Here is an 18,682-nt window from a genome sequence, read left to right as displayed (position 1 = left end):
GCATCTCTTCACTAAAACCTCTGTAATTTCACTTCAGCATCATCAGACTTTGCACAGCTAATTTCCAAATGTTGTTACATGACTTCCATGAGTTTTTATGCTCCTAATGCACATTTTTAAAGGTGATATTTATTTTAAAATGCAATATTTCTTTGGGCGAGGGAAAAAAAATCCTTCATTTATTGTGGGTCCCATCTGCATTTACTCTGGCACAGTGGTATCTACAGTGAAACTTATGGAATCTCACAAGTGTTGTCTTTATTTTGAGACCAAGATAATTCACATAGAGCTTGTAATTGCAGAGATATACTCTATTTAGTTTGGGCATTTCATTTTTGAACAGGAACCCCATTAAATGAATAATAATTAGAAGGTGCCCTCATTTTTACTTGAGCCAGTATGTGCAGCATGGTGTGTGTGCGTACACTGTATGAGCGTAAACCAGCTCCAGCTCCAGTGTGTGTGTGTGTGTGTGTGTGTGATGCTGTCACACAGAGCACAACAAAACCTGTTTGGTTTTATTAAATTAAGAGGAAAAAGAAGGTCACACTCACCCAAAATCCCAACAACAAAAAGTTTCAGCACCGCGCACTCATGCGTTTCCATCACGCTGTGTCAACGCAGTCAAGACTCTGGAAGAAACCTCAGCTGCTGTTTCTGCTCCGTTTGAACCGAACCATCATTAATTCAAATTATCCTTGTTGTGTCAAAACGCGCTCCGTCATGAGTCCAAACTGTGACGCTGGGAAAAAATAAAAAAAACCTAAATCTGGAATGAGAAACAGGAGGGGATCTGATCCAAGCGCGCGCGCGACCCTGTCCGGACTGTTCCCGGTCTGATCTGAGCTGTGGAGTCAGAGCTCAGGACCAGTCTCACTGTCCCGCATCCTCTGTTAGGGGAGGAGGATGAGGAGGAGGAGGAGGAGGAGATGGGAGGAGGAGGAGAAGGCTCTTCTGAAGCAAGCCCACACTGGATTATATTAATTTAGAAAGAGCAAAGATTAAACCACAGCACGAGTTGAGGAGATTATAATTGTGGTGTATAAAAAAGGCTGCGATCAAAATCCCATTGCAAACACAAATTAAATTAAAATGTCTTTCTTTCAAAGCATATAACACACAGTGCACAGTTCACAGAAAATCACCACATATTGCATTCTTATTTTCCTTTTTTTAATCCCTTTGTGTGTTTTTGGTTTCAAACTATATCAATTGTTCTTTCTTTTTCTCCTATATTACAGATATTTGAGCACACCATGCACACATCATGCATCAATGAAGGTGCCATACCTTTCCTTTTCATATTTCACCATTATATTGTTATTTATTCTAACTGTCATCATTCTTTTGTGCTTTAAATGTATTTAATTATTCTTCCTTGTCTGCGCCTTTCTCTTGTTGTTTTGTCGTCTTCTTATCTGAAAGACAATGATTAGATTGGAGGATTTAGACAGTGTGTTGACAAAATAAGACGCCACTATTATCATTGTCATGTAATTAAACCCATATCCTGATCATATCTGACTGACAACATCACCTCTCTGCTCTTATATTATACACTCATTCGAATGTTAGAACAACACTGACCTCGTGTGGTTACCTTCTGCACTGCAGTAGAAGACCCCCTCAGGTTCTTCTGTCAGTCAAAAACAGGAATGTGATGCTGCTGTGGACACACACTCACCAACATTGGACAATTTAAAAAAAAAAAAAAAAAAACTGTACATTTTTGCTGAGGCCGCAGGTGACAGGCTGAATTTAAGAGTCAACAGCATGAAGACAACCAGAGACAACAGGCGGCTGCTGGTGTTGTGATGGTACATGGGGAATGTTTTCTTGACACACTTTGCGCCGTCAGACACGATGGGAATGTGACAGCCCGTCTGAGTATTGTCACTATGTTCATACCTTCAGGGCCACGGGAGGTTATGTTTACTCTGCCAGGGCAGAGGTTGTCATTTCAGCAGCTTCCGACCTGATCTGAATGAAGTAGAAGGAGGTTAGAATAAAGACATTTGGCAACCTGATCTAAAAAAAATCTGCAGAAATGATATGCTTGAAATCATTAAAGTTTCAATCTGAATCAATAACACTGAGAATAAGGGGAGAAACTGCCTAGAGTTCATTTGTTGACATTTTAATCAGCTCATGTATTATAACCAGTATAAATGGTATAAATGGCCATTGTGAAGATAATGAATTCACAGATTTATTTTAAATGTGTAGAAACACAAGTGTTTTTTGTGGCTGAGGTATTTGATGTGCACTGCACTGCTCCCGCGTGATCGCACAGTAAACACTCCCAGGCTGCTCGCATTACATAACAGACACAGTCCAAGCTTTCTTCTTCATTTCTGAAGAAATGGAAAGACTGGACTGCTTGGCGGGAAGAGGGCGCTGGCCTGACTTCAGAAACAGAGCCAGAGCTGCCATGTGGTGATAGGGTGTGGACACCTAATGGACACAAAAGCTCTCCAACATGTTTGAGAGAAAGACAGAAGACCAGAGACACTGATGTCACGAAATCCAGCAGGGTTTACTGGAGTTCATACACCAATGTACACTGTTTGTGTTCAAATAAACTTGTGGAACATTTTGTTTCCAAACCACCTTTAGGTGGCTGACCATCAGATAAACAGTTGTGCAGTGTGTTGAGGCACTGGTGGCCATTGAAATGTTTTATTTATATAAGAGATTCTGATTATTGTTGTGTTTTTAATTATGATTACGACTTGCTGGGAAATGAGTTGATGGCTCAGTTTCTTATGTAAATTGTTATAATGCTCACCTTTTGGGATCATGGCTCTCTGTCCTCTCATCAGATCATCTCTGAAACGTGACATATTTTGTGTTGTTTTTACTGTGTGACTTGTCTTTCAAACTCTTTATATCAGATCATAATAACCCGTTAACAACACTTTAAAAGTTAACCTTTAAAGGCCCAAGTGTGTAAGAGTTCCATCTATTTTGGCCATTTGGGCTTGCTGTAGAAACATGGCAATGCAGGACGTTATTATATTTTGCACTTATACAAACATGCTTATTGTATTCAATGTTGGGCGATAAATCCACCTAAATGTAGCACACTAAGTGTGTCACTTTTTTGTCTGACATTTGGGTATCTGTTTGAAAATAGAGGGGAAAGTTCAAAATTGAGATAGTATAAATAACAGCAATCCGGTGCCTTGGGTGTGTCAGTATCAAGTAGCTTCAGTGAGGTTTCCGCCAGCAGATTGTTTACTGGTTAAAACATTATACTTTGGTATGAGTTATACGGGTTTGACTCCCAATTTTTTAATGTCATCGTCTGTAACTTACTGCCTAGGCCTGTCTATGTTTAGCCCCAACCTCACTCCTTCTGTGAGCCCTAACCCTAACCACCATTAACATTTTTGCCAATAATTTGAGTTGAAAATACCTTTTTGACAGGTTGTTCAAAATATGCAGCCAGAGCCGGCACAAGGCTGCTTAGTCAGCCACTTATTTCACTTATTCCTAATATGTGTGGAGGAAAAAAAAAACATTTTAGCATCATAAAGACTTTTAGAGCTTAAGTTATTAGTTCTTTTGTAGATTTGTAGATGAAGATTGAAGATTTGTAATTCAAGCTCAGTATCACCACACTTAGAACTTTGCTGTGAATATGAAAGCGCATATTAATTCTAAACTAAAACTAATAAAAGTGACATTATAATTAAAGGAATTTATGGTGTTACATTTGTATCAAGACTACCCTGAGGTGGTGGAATGAAATTCAGTTTAGGGCCCAATAAAAGCTTGGGCCGGCCCGAAAAAATAAGAAGGTGATGTTATGTTGTTCTCTGAATCAGGGTTCTTAACTTATTGTCTTACTGTGAAAGTAGAAGCACGAGAAAACTAAACTGTCCATTTTGCACAAGCAAATCTGCAGAAACATTAAATACTTTGGTCTTTAATTATAATATATTGTGGAAATCATTTATAAAATTATTATAAAATATAAATGAAACAAAAAGTGATTTTCTTTGGAAACCAGTCAAGCGCCATAACAAAGGAGGATTGAACCTTGAGCAGCTGGACTGTGTCCCAAGAAGGAGATGGCTGAGGGTGCAAAGCTGGAGAAAAGGGACGCGGCCGGTGGTGATTTCCCGGTCTCACCTGTGTGACTGCAGGTGATATTACTGTTAAACTTTAACCTCCACGCGGACAGTGGCGTGCGCTTTCACTGCTCTGCTGCTTTTTTGGCCTCCGCACCACATTTCATAGATGTTTCTCTCTGCCCGTGAGAATATTGACGGCTCACTGAACCGGTTCGTGTAGGATGTCAACAAGTGACGCAGGAGCAGCAGAGCTGCAGCAGCTCAGAACTGCTCCGCCTGCGCACAGGACACCACGAGCTGCACGGACCGCGACTGCACGGTAATCGAAACGTCTGTACATGTGTTTTCGTCACAGCACACTTTATTACCACGTTACTATACTGTGTCTTTATGCTTTATAATCACTTCTTTAATGTTGCTGCGCACTTTTGTTACGTCTCCGAGAGACTGTTTTAGCCGCGACGCGAGCCGTCCTCGTGAGTCGGGAGAGCACTACGCCGAATCCCGTTTACTAATCTGTGTATTTAATGTTTGAGTGAGCATCATGAAGCGCACGCATGTCTCACAGCTTAATGGAAACAACCGACAGAGCCACGGCTACGTTTGAGTTAATACGGCGTTAAGATATTGGATCAGTCAATATTTCATACTTAGTTCAGCCGCTGTGTTTACACCATAGGAAGCGGGACGAGTGGTATTTTTGCTTTAAATGTGTGTTATGACGCATTCTGGTACATTTGAGTGTGATGCCAAAGAAAGTTACGCCAGTGTAATCCTTAAAACTTGTTATATAAGTGTTTTTTTGCGTGGTACGTACCATGTTTGGCATAGGGTTCTGTATTGGCTCTCGCTCCGTATAGCAAAGCGTGTCGCGTGTGAACTATGGAGTATAAATATGCTCAGCTTGGGCCTGTGCTGCTGATTCACTCATCCCTAACACAGGAGAATGGAATTTAGAAACGTGGGATATTTCATAATGCTGTGAAATTGCTTACCAATAGTCAGTCCAGGTTTTGTAGAGGGTTGTTTTTTCCATCCCAAAAAACATGTTCTGAGTAAGTATGTTTTTAGTCATTGTAACATGTTTTTGAAACATCCTCATCAACATGTTTTGGGAGTGTTGTTAATGTGTTTGTGACATCACTTCATCTGTTTCTGTTTTGGCAAAATGGATACAAACTAAAGGAAGGTGGATCCTGCAGAGGAGGCTGCTTGTTGTTTACTTTACGGTTACGTTAAGCTAACAAAGCATATGTTTACAGTTATTGCAATAATATTATGAATTGCTATTATATTTGGTCAGGAAAGTTTTTATTTGGTACGCAGAACACTAAAGCAGCACTGTGTGTTTAGCTCACACATGCACATCCAGGCCTGCAGTTTAATTCCTTTAAAACCTCGGTGCTGCTGCTGCTGCTCCGTGTTTATTGTTGTATATCATCCACAGAGTGCAATATAAACAGCCATGCTGGATGTGTGACAGGCACTGAAGGTGTGGCATGACACACAGAACAAGTCTCACTCTGTTCTGCACATCTGATGTTTCCACTTTACAAAGTCATTAGTTGGGTGAATCCTAAAAAAAAGGACGTCGAGGGTGTAGATCATTAGCTGGGATGTTTCGTGTGTGTTTATTGTTTGCAGTAAGTGTGTGTTCAACAGTGCAGAGCACACACCCACACTTCTTCACTTCAGGCGGACTCCGTGTTATGTAAGTGTTAGCTGGCAGATTTGGGCACACACCCACAGACAGGCAGGCTGACCTCCAGTGAAGAATACACCAACATACTTGTGTATGAATGCAAAGATAACAATTAGTCATCCGCCCATGGAGCATTTAAAAACAAGAGCTTCTGCTCACGCAGTGTGAACACTGTGCAGCGGCAGAGTTTCATCAACGTGAGAGTCCACATTCTAATTTGAATTAAAACATAATTAAGATGTAGCTTTATTTAAATGCCACACACTGCAGTTCACTTTGTCAACATTCATCTCAACGTAAAAGGAAAGTTCACAGTATGGCTATTTAAAGTAGTAGAAATTTAAATTTTAAAGATAAAATATTTAAAACTACGAGAATACAAACATTGTGGTGACTGATTATTTATTTAAGTTCAGCTGCCAAAAAATTCACTGGCTCCTGCTCCTGCTAGGTTTTGTGGGGGGTTTTGATCAGGGAATATCTATCGTTAATACAATGATTGACTTCCGCAGGTTCACCTACGGAAACCTTGTTACGATTTTTACTTCCTCGAGATTGTCAAGTTTGATAATTTTCTCAGCACTCAGAGAATGATTACAGCTATATTTTTGGAATTTGTATCGCCTCAAGAACTCTTTTTTTAAATTATTCAGAGATCAAGGGCTAACGCGCGTATTTGTGTATATGTTAACTGTTTTATGTAACTCCATGTGCTGTGTTTGACAGGGAAAATAATCCAGGCCTGAATATGGGTCACTGCAGATTCACAGTGTTTTGTAAGGATTAACTCTGCAGCCACAGACCACAACAGTTACTTGTATTTGGTTCGTCAAACAGAAATAAAATTAATTGTTTGCTGAACACTTCTTTCTCTTTACAAAACAACACCTTATTGGAAATCTGTTTGGGCTGCGTAGTGTTTGAGCTGATAACATACATGTGATTTTGTTGGCTCACGCTGCCGTCTGGAAAGTTGAATATGGGTCAAAAGATTCCACCATGTGGAACGGCTTGCTTTGGTACAGTACGGTTTGTTTTTTTGCGCTTATAATAATAATAATAATAATAATTAATGCATTTTATTTATAAGCGCCTTTCGAACACTCAAGGACACTACGAAAACAAATAACAATAAAAAACAGACAACAGGACGACACAGTAAACAGGTAATGGTGTGAAATTACAGAGAGTAGCCTATTTTAAACAGGTGGGTTTTGAGTTTGGATTTGAACAGGGGAAGACAGTCAAAGTTGTGGATGTCTGGTGGGAGAGATGGCTCCCTGAAAGCTCTGCTCCCCATCTCTAGACGACATGGTGCTGAGGCGGGCGGGCGGAGGGCACAGTGAGGTGAAAGGAGGAGGAGGTGGCGATGTGGAGGAGGTCGGAGAGATACGGAGGGGCGAGGATATGGATGGCCTTGAAGGCATGCAGGAGGATTTTGAATTGAATTCTGAAATTAACCAGAAGCCAGTAGAGTTGTTGTAGGATGGTGGTGATGCGGGCAGCTGAATTCTGGACCAGTGGAAGTTTATGGAGGGATTAGTGAGGGAGACCAGAGAGGTGAGAGTTACAGTTCTCAATTGTTTCCATTCTTCTCTTCCCTTTGGGTAACAGAGTAAACTGGTACGGTCAGGGTGGAACTAGACCAGCAGCTGATTGGACAAGCGAAAAGCGCCATTCCCTTGCAATCAGTGCAAGGGAATCAGGGCAAATGCCCGCAGTTTACTCTCAGCTACAACCACAAACAGAGCAGGAAAAGAGCTGCTGGATCTCCTCCTTTGTTGTCTGTTGTGTTGAATTTGATGTTATTGTTCAATGTCGTCGCACTGGCTTGCAGCACATCAGGCACAGCCCAAACCCTGTCTACCAAGTACAGATACTCAGGTCAAAACACCTGCCTAACCCAGGGTTTTACCATTCCAACTGTGCCAAAACGCACTATAGTGGAAACACAGCAAAAGTGAACGGGCCGCATTTCGGGGGACTCCTCCGCCACATTACGTTGGCTGTTAGTCCGACTGACAAACAGTTGTACAGTCTGCTCTGCTGAAGGAGAAAATAAAGGAGCACTTTATTTGGCCATGTAACACAAGTAGCAGAAGCAGTGGATGAGCCACATAATTAATCATGATGGCAGATTTCAGACTACATAGTTTTGAGCTGTGGTGGACAGAGTGTGAGGGCTTGTGATCCTGGATCTGGAGGTGCAGCACATGACATATGAACAGAAGCCTCTCATGCTTCACCACCACACGCCTCGCGTCACTTTGGCCAATCCTTGTCACTCGCAGGTTTATAAGTACTAATAAGGCTAAGATGTAAGATTTGTTCTGTTGCCTCAGGCAGAGGCAGATCACTTCCACATAAAAGGTGTGTTGGCCTTGGCAGGGAGTTAGTAGCTGAAGGGCATGATGCTCTCCCTCCCTCCCTCACTCTCTATCACCCTTCCTCACCCCTCATACTTCTCTCTCCCGCTCTCTCATGTCACATCATGTCAGTCTTTTATGATAGCAGCACTGATCTTAAGCCGTAACAAAGCCAGGGAGTTGCAGCACCTGAAGGTAAGGTGGATATGGAGAGGTAGAGCTGGGCGTGATTTAGATAAATAAATAAATAAATAATTTAAATATTTCCCTGTGATCGTCCAACAGATCTGTCAAGGTCACATTAGGCCTCCCAATCCATGCGAACATAAACCAGTTAAGTGAAAGTGACTGTGGAATGTCCTGTGACATGTAATCTGCCACTTGCAGTTGAACAAAGGTTGCACAAGGACTGGTATATGTCCATATTTATAGAGCCGACTCATCACAGCTCTGTGCCTTTACTGTGTTTTTGGCTCAGTGTGGGTTCAGCAGTGAAAGTACATCGTTGTTGAGTGGGTGTGTTGGCACTGGTGGTGAGAGCAAGTGGGGAGTGAGCAGTGTTAGATCTTTATGTAACCACGTCTTATCAGTCCGGTACTGTCTAAGTGATAAGGAGCATGTCTGCCCCGATTTCCTCTGACCTTAGTTTTCTATCCGCACCACTTTAATGACAACACCCAGTCATTTAGGGCGTTGCATGGCAGGTTAACATACTCTCAGGGTGAACCTTTCACCTAAATATGTAGCATTTATGTGCGCGCATGAATAAATCACATTGATGCAAATAGAACACTACTGTCACTGTATGTTTTTTTTAATAAGTGCCAATACTTTGTACATGAAAAGTTAACTTATAACCACAACCTTTTAAGCATAAAGCCATAATCAGCTATAAATCGGGACTAGAGTGCGGCTTGGGCCACATTTTTCTGAATATTGTCCGAGTCTGGCACAAGGTCTACAGTAAGCTAAGTAAGTAAGCTGAGGTGTACTTTGATCGTCACGCAGGAGGTTGTTAGGCTTTATTTATGGTTGGCAAACACCAAAAGTTATCGTTACATCCAGGAAGAAGCAACTCCGAGCCCTGTGAACACACACACACGCACACACAGATACTTTATGAGCTATCACCAGCACATATGAATATGATAGCATTTCAGACTCACCATTAACAACCACCAGTTCTTGTATAACAGTAACGGATCGAGTTTTTGCAGAGAAGAGGGATAGTATTCACCGTGGATGGTTCAGTAGCCTGTCTAAACAGAAACAGGTCATTCACTTATGAGTTTCTAATTATTATCACTATATTCAATAAAGCACTTAAACAACATTTAAATTCCCCCTATTTTACTTAATGTGTCATTTGTGACCAAACCTGAGCCCGGCAATCGTTTCTGGATTTTTGTCCAAACCTGTCCTGTATCCATGCTCTCATCTAAGGACTGCACATTATATCTAAGTCAGGTTTTAGCATTATTTTATAATTCCTAAAATCTGTTGCAATATGTAGACACCCCCTTGTGGCACTCATAACGAATCACTAGGACTGTACGATGGTGAGCTGGACAGCATATTGAAGTCAGTAATGTGAAATATTAATGATTTTCATCAGTCACAAATATCCTGACAAGGGAAATTCGATTAACTAAATGTTAGAGGTTTTGACTACAAAGCGAGATAAAAACCATCCCATCCCTTGTTTAGACTCTGATGAACTCCCTCTGTTGACTGTAAATCCAGCTTGTTGTTTACATCAGCCCTCCAGCTGCTTCAAAGATGCTCGAGGTACAAGCAAAGATTAATTAATTAATTCTTAATTCTTGTTTTTGTTCAGGTCACAGCACGATGAAACAGTTGATGAGAGGGACCAGCCAGAAAATCCTAACAGTGATGCAACTCCATCTGGCCAGGTCCGCCATCGGTCAACCATCAGAAAGGAGGGACCACACAGAGGTGGAACACACACTCACGTTAAATATGTCCTTTTACATGGAAAATCTGTTTAGCCTTGTTTGTTTCACTGTGCAGCAGTTAATCAGCTGCTCTGATCTATTGCAGTAATAATATTTGGAGCGGATGGAATAAGGCGGCAGGAGGCTGCAAAGGCGTGCAGACCCAGATTCACCACTTCTCTTTTCTTTAAACTTCCCAAGAATCAAAAAGTTGGAGTAAAACTCCAGCCAGAGTCTGACTGCTGTCACAGCAGGTAAGAGCCAAAGCTGTCTTTTGTTCCCTTGGACTAATGAGGCAGGGTCTGCCTGTCTGTTTGTCTGCCTGTCTGTCTGTCTGTCCAGTCCTGCTTCTTCCTGCAGGACATTGTGTCACCGTCATGTCGCCTCTCCGCGTGTCGTGACAGGCTCGTCAGTTTTGTGCGTGTGGCGACATAAATGTATGCAGACTTGTGCTGATCTCCTGGACCAGCAGATGAGATTAAACGGATGGATTCACAGTGCAGCTTTCCCACTCAGTGTCCACATGAAATCATGTGTGTGTGTGAAGTCGCTCATTAGGGATCTGGGGAATACAGAATACTTTGTGTTTTTGACACAAGGCGAAGAAGCAGTGTGAAGATAACTTTTCAGGCCCGTCACCACGTTCTGATATGTGAGTAGCACAAAGTGAGATGCAGGTCAAGCTCAGTATTTTTGTGATCATTTTCAAAGACAAACCGGACAAACACACACACATGCATCTAATGTGACCCCAGCCTTAGTCTACGAGACTGGAAGTGGTCCCTTCAATAACAATAGCGCACAGTCGTTTAAATCATAATTTCCTGCATGAAGTTAAACATAAACTGATTGCTGCAGTCTGAGACGCACTATCTGAAAGGGTCAGCTCTCTGTACAAACAAGGAAGTGAACTGAATAAAGTGACCCTGCTCTCTCTCCCTCTCCCTCTCCCTTGTTCCAGTGACTAGAGTAGAAGGATATGAAGCACTTACTGTAATCCAGGCTGAACTATTTCACAGTTAATGTGTCACAAAGCATCCAACATCTAGTCAGCAACACAAGATAAGTTGAGGTTATATCAGATAAGAATTGCTGCCTTGGTTTTGCAGGGAAATTTTAAGATCTAACATGTGATAATAACTGCTGTGTTGTGAGAGAGCATTGATTGTGTGCTCCAAATGTTCCCTTGAGCTTGGTTTCACGCCACCCTGTGATACAGTGCAAGTCGTCAATAGTCAATAAATGGTATTGGTTCTATTGGCTCAAAAGAGGCACACCTCTTCAATTGTTTGTGAGCCACCTGTTTGTCTTTTCATGCAGTTGAACGCAACCGTAGTCACGATCTGATGCTGAGTGTGTGATTGTGTCTGTGCACTCACAGTGAGCGGGACACACACCTGTGATAACATGTGCTTTCATGTTCAACAGTCAAGTACATTGTTCAGGTGTTCACAAGTAGTTGCGAGGTGTGACCCCAGGTACACATGTGACATGTGAGAAAACTGTTAAGTAGGAAAGGAGGAATGCGGACCGCCCTGTTATTCGGCATTGCAGTGGCGAATGTGAGGTGTCTAATTCCTCACATTCGCACCGCACACAAAAACATTACAGCGGCCGAGCACAGGAAAAGTCACAGTTGATTTTCACACCGTCATTGTCATTTCCATAATCTAAGAAGGTTGTTATCTGAAAGCCTCTGATTGTTCCCCCCCCCCCCCCCCCAACTGTTCAGGAAACAGGAAAAATAAAGACCCCAGTTCATTTTCCTGTTTCCCAAATTCTGTCTCAAACATTGCACTATTTTACAAATTCAAATGTTACAAATTTTATAATGGTTTTCTTTGAGTAATGTCCCCATTGTCTGTGAGTGAGAGTATTTACAGTAAACACACATGAAAGTTCTGACTGACCAAGACAAAACCTACATGTCATCTAGAGGATTTATTGCCTTGTCAAATTTAGTTCTTATTGCCCTCAGTAGTTGTTGTAATGCATCCAATTATAATTAATAGTTCCACAGAGAAAGTGCAACCCTTTGATTGTGTGACAAATGCCGTTGGTAATCAAAGCGCCATACCCATATTTAGTTTGGTAACCATAACAAGCCGAGCGAAGGGTACATCATTAGCATTCTACAGTTAGCTGGCAGTTGTAGCGTGTAATCTTCATTAGTGTGCTCAATTTTTCCTTTCTTCCCTGTTTTGCTAGTTTTCCGGACCCACAGAGGGTTGATACAGAGGACACCTGCCGTCAGGTAAAGATCTTTTTTTTATTATTATTATTATGCGAACAGGACATTTCACAATAGTGAAACTGAATCTTAGTTACTTTAAAAAAGAGTCCAGGTGCAGAAACTGAGAAGAAGTAGACGTAACACGTCACAGCATTCTAAGTCACATTGTGTACTTTAGAAAACACCTGAGATTGGATATTATTTTAAGTGTTAGAAGGGAGTGGATGTGTGTGCTTTGTGTGCACACTCTTTGAAGGCTCTCATGTCTTTGAAAATAACCCGTTTGTCAAGGCTTGGATTTCTTAAATAGCTGAACCATGGGAACATGAGCGGCAAAGCTTTGACTACCGCAAGCACATAATTTACAGCTGTGATAGCATACCTACAGTAAAGACCAGAGGAGAAGCTCGACTTGAATGGTAGATCTGAAAAAATTAAAATGAATGCTTCATTTTAAATATTTTTTTATAATGAACTCAATATATTGTTGTTAGATAGTACACTAAGTCTTCTTCTTTTAACAGGTTAACCAAGGAGCATCACCAGCGGAAACCCCTGCAGAGACAGCCAGTGACTTGTTACTTAAGATAGTAACAAGGACAGAGGAGGTTATCACAACTGGGTGCAATGAACCGGAAACGACCAGGGACGTGAATATAAATCACCCTTTGTCAAATGGCGACTCTGGACCACATGACTATCATAGCTTGCACATACTTCCACATGTGACTCATCCAAAAAGCACTTGCTCTGGTTTAGAAGAGACTAAGAAAGACATAAAGGTGCATACAAAGGTTGAGAACCAAAACAACCTTGGACTATCCAATGCTGCTGTGACCATGCTTTCCTCCACCATGGTTACTGTTCTTGCTCCACACTGGACTGGCCGAATGCGAAGGACCAAAAGATTTGAGGGAATTGGAGATTCAGAAGCCCTAGGGAATTTCCAGGTTATGGCCAGCACTGCAACAAACCATGCGCCAAGCCAACATGGTGTGGAGAGGGCAGTCACAGAAAGATCACAAGCCCGACAAAGAGACCCATTCCTGGTTACCAGGAGTAATACAGTGGAGTGGTCAACTAAGAGTGACCTTGCAAGACTGGACTATGAATCAAAAAGGAAAATTAATCAGCCTGTGTCTCTGGATGTAAACTCTGAAAGAATGGACAACAGGAAACTAGATAAAGGTGCGTTAAGCCCTGTAGCCCCAAATGTATCTTCTATGTCTCTTGATCCAAATGAACAAAGGAGAAATCCACAAACTGGCAATCAAGGAGTGCACTCAGCTTTAAGCTCTAAACCAACAACCAGCAGTCTGCTTCTGTCTTTAAGAAGAATGAACTCCAGTGGCATGAGCTCCACTGCTGCCTCTGGTTTATCTGATGAAAACCACACAGCAAGAGATCAGCAAGGAAACATGCACACACCACACCTCTCTCAAAGCATTCTCAATAATAATGAGAAAGACAGGACAAAGTCTGTCCTTTCTCCACAGTTAACTTCTTATAGGACAGCTGAAACCGGGCCTATCCTCCCTCCATCATCCTCCAACCGCAGAGAAGGGAACATGTCTGAATCACGCTTCTTTTCAAATTCACCAACGAACAAAGATACAGAAGTCACACCCTTCACCCAACAACCCCAAACATGTTCCAAACCTGTCTTTTTGAGTAGAGGAGAATCTGTGATGCAACAGAACTGCAGGGACTCAAACAAAAATACAAACATATACCCACCAGTCTCTTCACCCAGACATTCCCCATATGATACCTCTGCTCTCCTAAAAAGTCACACACTTCCCAGAAGGACCACACTGACATCCACTTCATGGTGGAAACAAGTTACCCAGGAAGGCAGTTCCCCTGTAACCCACAATGTTACACCAAGCATCAATGACCAGCTGAACACACCCTTATTTTCACCATGTAGTGATAGAAGTAACTTGGTTATGCCAGTTCCATCTGACAACAACAGATTAAGAAGTCAAATCTCCCTTAACAGAGACAACAGTAACACAGCAGACACAGTTTTCATAGGTAACACGAACATTATTAAGGAGACTCAGGGAGGAACTCACATAAAAGAAAGAAATGCCAGGGATTTGCCTGAGCAGAAATTAGACAAACAGCTATTTGGATCCAGTTTAAACAATAGGGAACCACAAAAGTCTCGTAATGTGGAAGATGTTTTGTCTACACCTAAAATTAGCAGAGATACACCACACAAAACACTGACTCACCCTACAAATCTCAGCAAGGTTTCTCTAAGTAATGCAAATGTATCTGAATCACCTCCTACTTTCCAAAATCTCAAAAGCTCAGTTAAACCCACTGAAACCAACAGCAAATACATGAGTGATCATTGCTCATCCAAAACCTGCATCACCCCCATATCTCTTCACAACAACTATTCTGGGATTACCAAGCAATCTCTTTCTACCACCTCTCTCAATAGTCAGAGTGCTCATTTTAAAACTAGCACCACACCTCTTGGTTTTGAAAGAAGCTATGCCTCCATTCCCAAGAATTGTCCCCCCAAAACTCTGACCAGCCTCATCACTACAGGCAGTGCTTTCTCTAAAACAAAGTACACTACTGTACCTATCCCTGCATTTATCGCCTCTATGCCTGGAAGCTACCCCCCATCCACAACTGTCCAAAGCCCATCCCTCCTTTCTCCTCCTGTCACTCCTGCCGTCACATCTTCTCCCACCACTATCACTCACTCTTCTCCCCTAACGCCCCCTGCCACTCCAATCCTCAAAAGTCCCAGCTGCTTAAAAAATTCCAGCTCTAAGGAAGGGACGGTGTTCTCAAGCAGCCCAGAAACAGACCCAAAGAAACTGGGGGTAGAAGCAAAGAAAGTGAGACGGGTAACATGGGAAGACTCTGTGGATTCTCAGCCCATCACAGAGAAAAAGCCGGATCCACCCGATGTCCCAACAGGTCCTCTATCTTCCACCAGGTCCCCAAGTGGTAGAACCCCATCAATTTTCAACTTTCTGAGATCAAGCAGTCCAACTTCAAATACAACTCCCCCACCCCACAAAATCTCCAGCATAGAAGTGGCAAAGGGAAGCAAGTATCGATCTCTGTCATCTGACTCTGCTGATTTCAGAGAGCTAGACCAGTCAAAACAAGAATGTAGTGGCAGAATGAACACTGATCATGTAATACAGGACTTAGGTAAAAACAGACAGGAGAGGCCACTATCTGTGGAGTATGGCACAGTCAAGTGTCACCCCTCTACTTCTTTTTCTCTCCCTGCTGATTTTTCAAGTGGTTATAAGCTTCGTTATAGCTCCCCACCTTACTCCACTCTCATGTCTAGCAGGTCAGCACAGGGAGAATCTCTGACAAAATTACCCAGATCTCCTCTTTATCCACAGGCCTCTCAGTCAACTTATACTCCAGAACTTTCCTCACATGCTGATCCCAGTTTAGCAAAGACCATAGCCACATCCAAACCCCCTTTGTCACAAATTAGCTCACCCCAGACCGTATCTTTGCCTCTCCAAAACAAAACTGCCACACAGGAAAATTCAAAATGTGAGGTTTCAGAAACTGATGCACTCAAATCTCACACCAATAATGGCAATCAAGATAATCACCAGATTGGTCAGGTATTACTTAACAGAGTTGATATTAGTTCAGCGTGTCCACAGAACCCCTCTTCAACATGTGTAACTGAAACACTCGTTTACAGCATTAAATCCCAAGTAAATACAGCTAGAACTGCGCCACAGAACTCCACACCTAAACCCGTGCAACACACTGCAAACGCAGAGGTTTCTTTGGAGAACAGTTTAAGTCAACAACCACATACATCACAGAGCAAGGAAGTGTCAGGTAAATCCCAGAGTCATTCAGACCACAGTTCCAGTGGTAGCAGCTCAACAGGTAGTCAATCCCAGGGTGAAGAAAGCAGGAACAAAACAATGAAGGAGAGTATGCTCAGTAAAAGCAGGTTCTTTTCAGTGGAGAGCAACAATGAACAAAGTCCAAAGAGAAGCCGGTTTGCTCTAAAGAAAAGTGTGAGCACACCAAGTTTCAGTCTATCAAGGTCAGACTCTGAGAGGTCCAACAAGACAAACAATAAAATGGACCAGGTTCTTAATAAACTGAGACAAACATTTAGCACCAGAAGGTCTGAAGATGATCCGTCATTTCCATGGAAATGGAAGCGGGCTTCGCAAACGCCTTCTGTTAGTGGATCGAGTGACATCAGCAGTGTCAGTGATGCCACTGTTGACCGTACCAAAACACTAGAGGAGGGGGGATCAATGCTGAAGGACAGTGTGAAGGGAACTGAGGATACAAACAGGTGGACACAAAACAGATACACCATCATACCGCCCCCAGCTGTGACAGGAGATGGTTTCTCCGCTTGGTCTGAAAAATCACCTCCAGAAACTGGCCAAGATGAGAAAAGTGCTTTTGAAGGACAAACTTTAAGTGCAACCCAAGTTCATCTTAAAGCCCACAGCCCAACAATACACCAGTTGGATTTTTTCAAAGACAACAAGACTGATTATAAACCCACAAGTCAGTCGCCCACATGCAGAGATCCCAGTCCCAATTTGAACCCCAACCAATCTGATGGTTATGCTACTCAGTTCAAGAAGTCCACATCCAGTCCAAGGAGCCCCTTCTCCCCTTTCTCTTCTCTTACCCCTGTGTCCCTTACCCCTGTGTCCCCATTTTCCTCACCTGATGTAACAGACGACAGTGTGTTCTACAGCCCAAAGCTGCAGCGTCGCAGGGAGTCCCCCTCATGTGACGCAGGAGAAGGAATCAGCTTGGGGAGTTCAAGAAGCCGGGCATCCACAGGTCCTCCAAGTCCAGATATTGGACAAGACAAGGACCACTTAGCATCCTCCTATGCAGACTTAAAGTATGGCATTGTGCCTGGGAGGTCATTTTCTGTGAGCTCAGTACTGTCCAGTCGACCCTCAGGACCTGGACGTATCTCCACAGGTTCCAGATTCATGAGTGTGGGTGATCTCTCTAAACCATCCTTGACTTGTAGCGGTAATGGCAAAGACCTGGATCGGTGGTCTTTCCCTGCAGGATTGCCGCAAAGTGAATATGGTGTGTCATACTACTCCGGTGACCCTGGTAAAATGAGATCAAGGTCACTCCCTCGATCGTTTTCCAGTTGCTTGTCAAACTGGAGTTCAGGGGTCAATAATTCTCCACCTAGAGTTGCCACAGCGTCAAAGCCAGCCCACCATTGGGGTGCTAACGTGAACATTTGTGACTTTGAATGGGATGTGGATGGTCCCCCAACACCTCCTCCAACACCTCCCTTATCACCAGTGTCCAGACGCATATCCACACCCCCCAGCATTTCTTCTCCTACCTTTCCCAGCCCGCCAGGAGCACCACAGTCAGTTGAAAGCCAGGCCTCCAGAGGGCGCCTGCCCTCCAGAGGTTACGTGTCCAGCCTCAGCACCTTTGAGGAGTCTTCGGACAGCAGCTCGGACACGACAACCGATGATGAATATTACTTAGAAACAGGTGACGGTGAAGAAAAGGAGACAGAATTGTGAAAGCAGGAAAACTGCTCTCAAGTTTTGTGATCCGGGACTTAATGATGTTGAAGGAAATGAATGCAGGAGAAGAAAGATGGGCAGCGATCTGTCATGTGCAATGAACTTCACTGCTTGTTTACTCTCACATTGTCAGAGAGGAGGTCAACATGGCCAGCTGATTGCCCACATGATTTGCTTCTCCATATTGGTGGTGGCTGTTATGTTAAGTGACCAATCATGTTATTATCAGTACAGTTGTTTTGATGTTTAAAAGCATGTACAGTGGACTGTATAGTGTCTGCATAACTAATAACCTTTGTTGAACCATTACAATTATGACAGCTGCATGGCACTTGTAAGGGAAATACAATAAGTAGCTGTTTTAGCCAATCTAATATGTAAGGTGAGGGTCTTGACCTAAGTCTTTGCCACTGCATTTCATCCTGCTAATTAACATAAAGTGCTGAGGTATTGTGGATATATGAGATATTTACTATGAGATATTTAATCGTTTGTCTTCTGTGTTTGAAGATTTAAATCTATTATAGTAATTGTCAGCAATTTATTTTCACTTGTTTTTATAAAGGTAGCGTGGTTTTAAAAAGCTTCGTACTCTAGTATGTAACATAATTTTGTGTGCCCGACGCAATGCTTGTCCTTATTTGCACAATGACAATCTAAAATCTTAATATATGTATTTTATAAATATTTTTTTTAATAAATACTTTTAACATTCCCAACGGTATTTGTGGGTTTTATTGGTTGAGTGTTTCCACCTCTGCTCTTGTGATGTGGCAAATGATTTAATTGCAA

The 18,682-nt window shown here is 42.5% G+C and overlaps 2 protein-coding genes and 1 long non-coding RNA gene across 3 annotated transcripts in view; 1 reads left to right on the top strand and 2 right to left on the bottom strand.

The window, feature by feature from the left end:
* Positions 1-870, bottom strand: part of LOC131471327 (receptor activity-modifying protein 3-like) — a 30,591-nt gene extending 29,721 nt beyond the window's left edge. The window contains exon 1 of the mRNA XM_058647827.1: positions 555-870. Coding sequence (XP_058503810.1) covers positions 555-606 — 52 coding nt within the window. The 5' untranslated portion in view covers positions 607-870. The remainder of the gene's footprint in view (positions 1-554) is intronic.
* A 397-nt stretch (positions 871-1,267) lies between these two features.
* Positions 1,268-2,986, bottom strand: LOC131469054 (uncharacterized). The gene is made up of 4 exons (XR_009241769.1): positions 2,932-2,986; positions 2,789-2,829; positions 1,588-1,980; positions 1,268-1,418 (listed from the first exon to the last, which is right to left on the bottom strand). It is a non-coding gene; the product is annotated as an uncharacterized LOC131469054 (long non-coding RNA).
* Positions 2,987-4,189: 1,203 nt separating this feature from the next.
* On the top strand, positions 4,190-18,609 carry zmp:0000000991 (mucin-2). Its single transcript, XM_058635443.1, has 5 exons — positions 4,190-4,398; positions 9,985-10,103; positions 10,209-10,356; positions 12,311-12,356; positions 12,860-18,609. Exons 1-5 carry the CDS (start codon positions 4,301-4,303, stop codon positions 17,885-17,887), a joined length of 5,439 nt encoding a protein of 1,812 aa, XP_058491426.1. The 5' UTR covers positions 4,190-4,300; the 3' UTR covers positions 17,888-18,609.
* The last annotated feature ends 73 nt before the right edge of the window (positions 18,610-18,682 follow it).

The sequence above is a fragment of the Solea solea genome, chromosome 1 (genome assembly GCF_958295425.1).
Source record: "Solea solea chromosome 1, fSolSol10.1, whole genome shotgun sequence".
NCBI classification, from domain to species: Eukaryota; Metazoa; Chordata; class Actinopteri; order Pleuronectiformes; family Soleidae; genus Solea; species Solea solea.
This window is presented reverse-complemented; position numbering and strand designations above follow the sequence as displayed.

Coding starts and splice junctions, on each gene's coding strand:
- zmp:0000000991 (XM_058635443.1), top strand. CDS start 4,301: ATGTCAACAAGTGACGCAGGAGCAGCAGAGCTGCAGCAGCTCAGAACT. Junction 10,104..10,208: donor AAAGGAGGGACCACACAGAG/GTGGAACACACA, acceptor GATCTATTGCAG/TAATAATATTTGGAGCGGAT. Junction 10,357..12,310: donor TCTGACTGCTGTCACAGCAG/GTAAGAGCCAAA, acceptor CTGTTTTGCTAG/TTTTCCGGACCCACAGAGGG.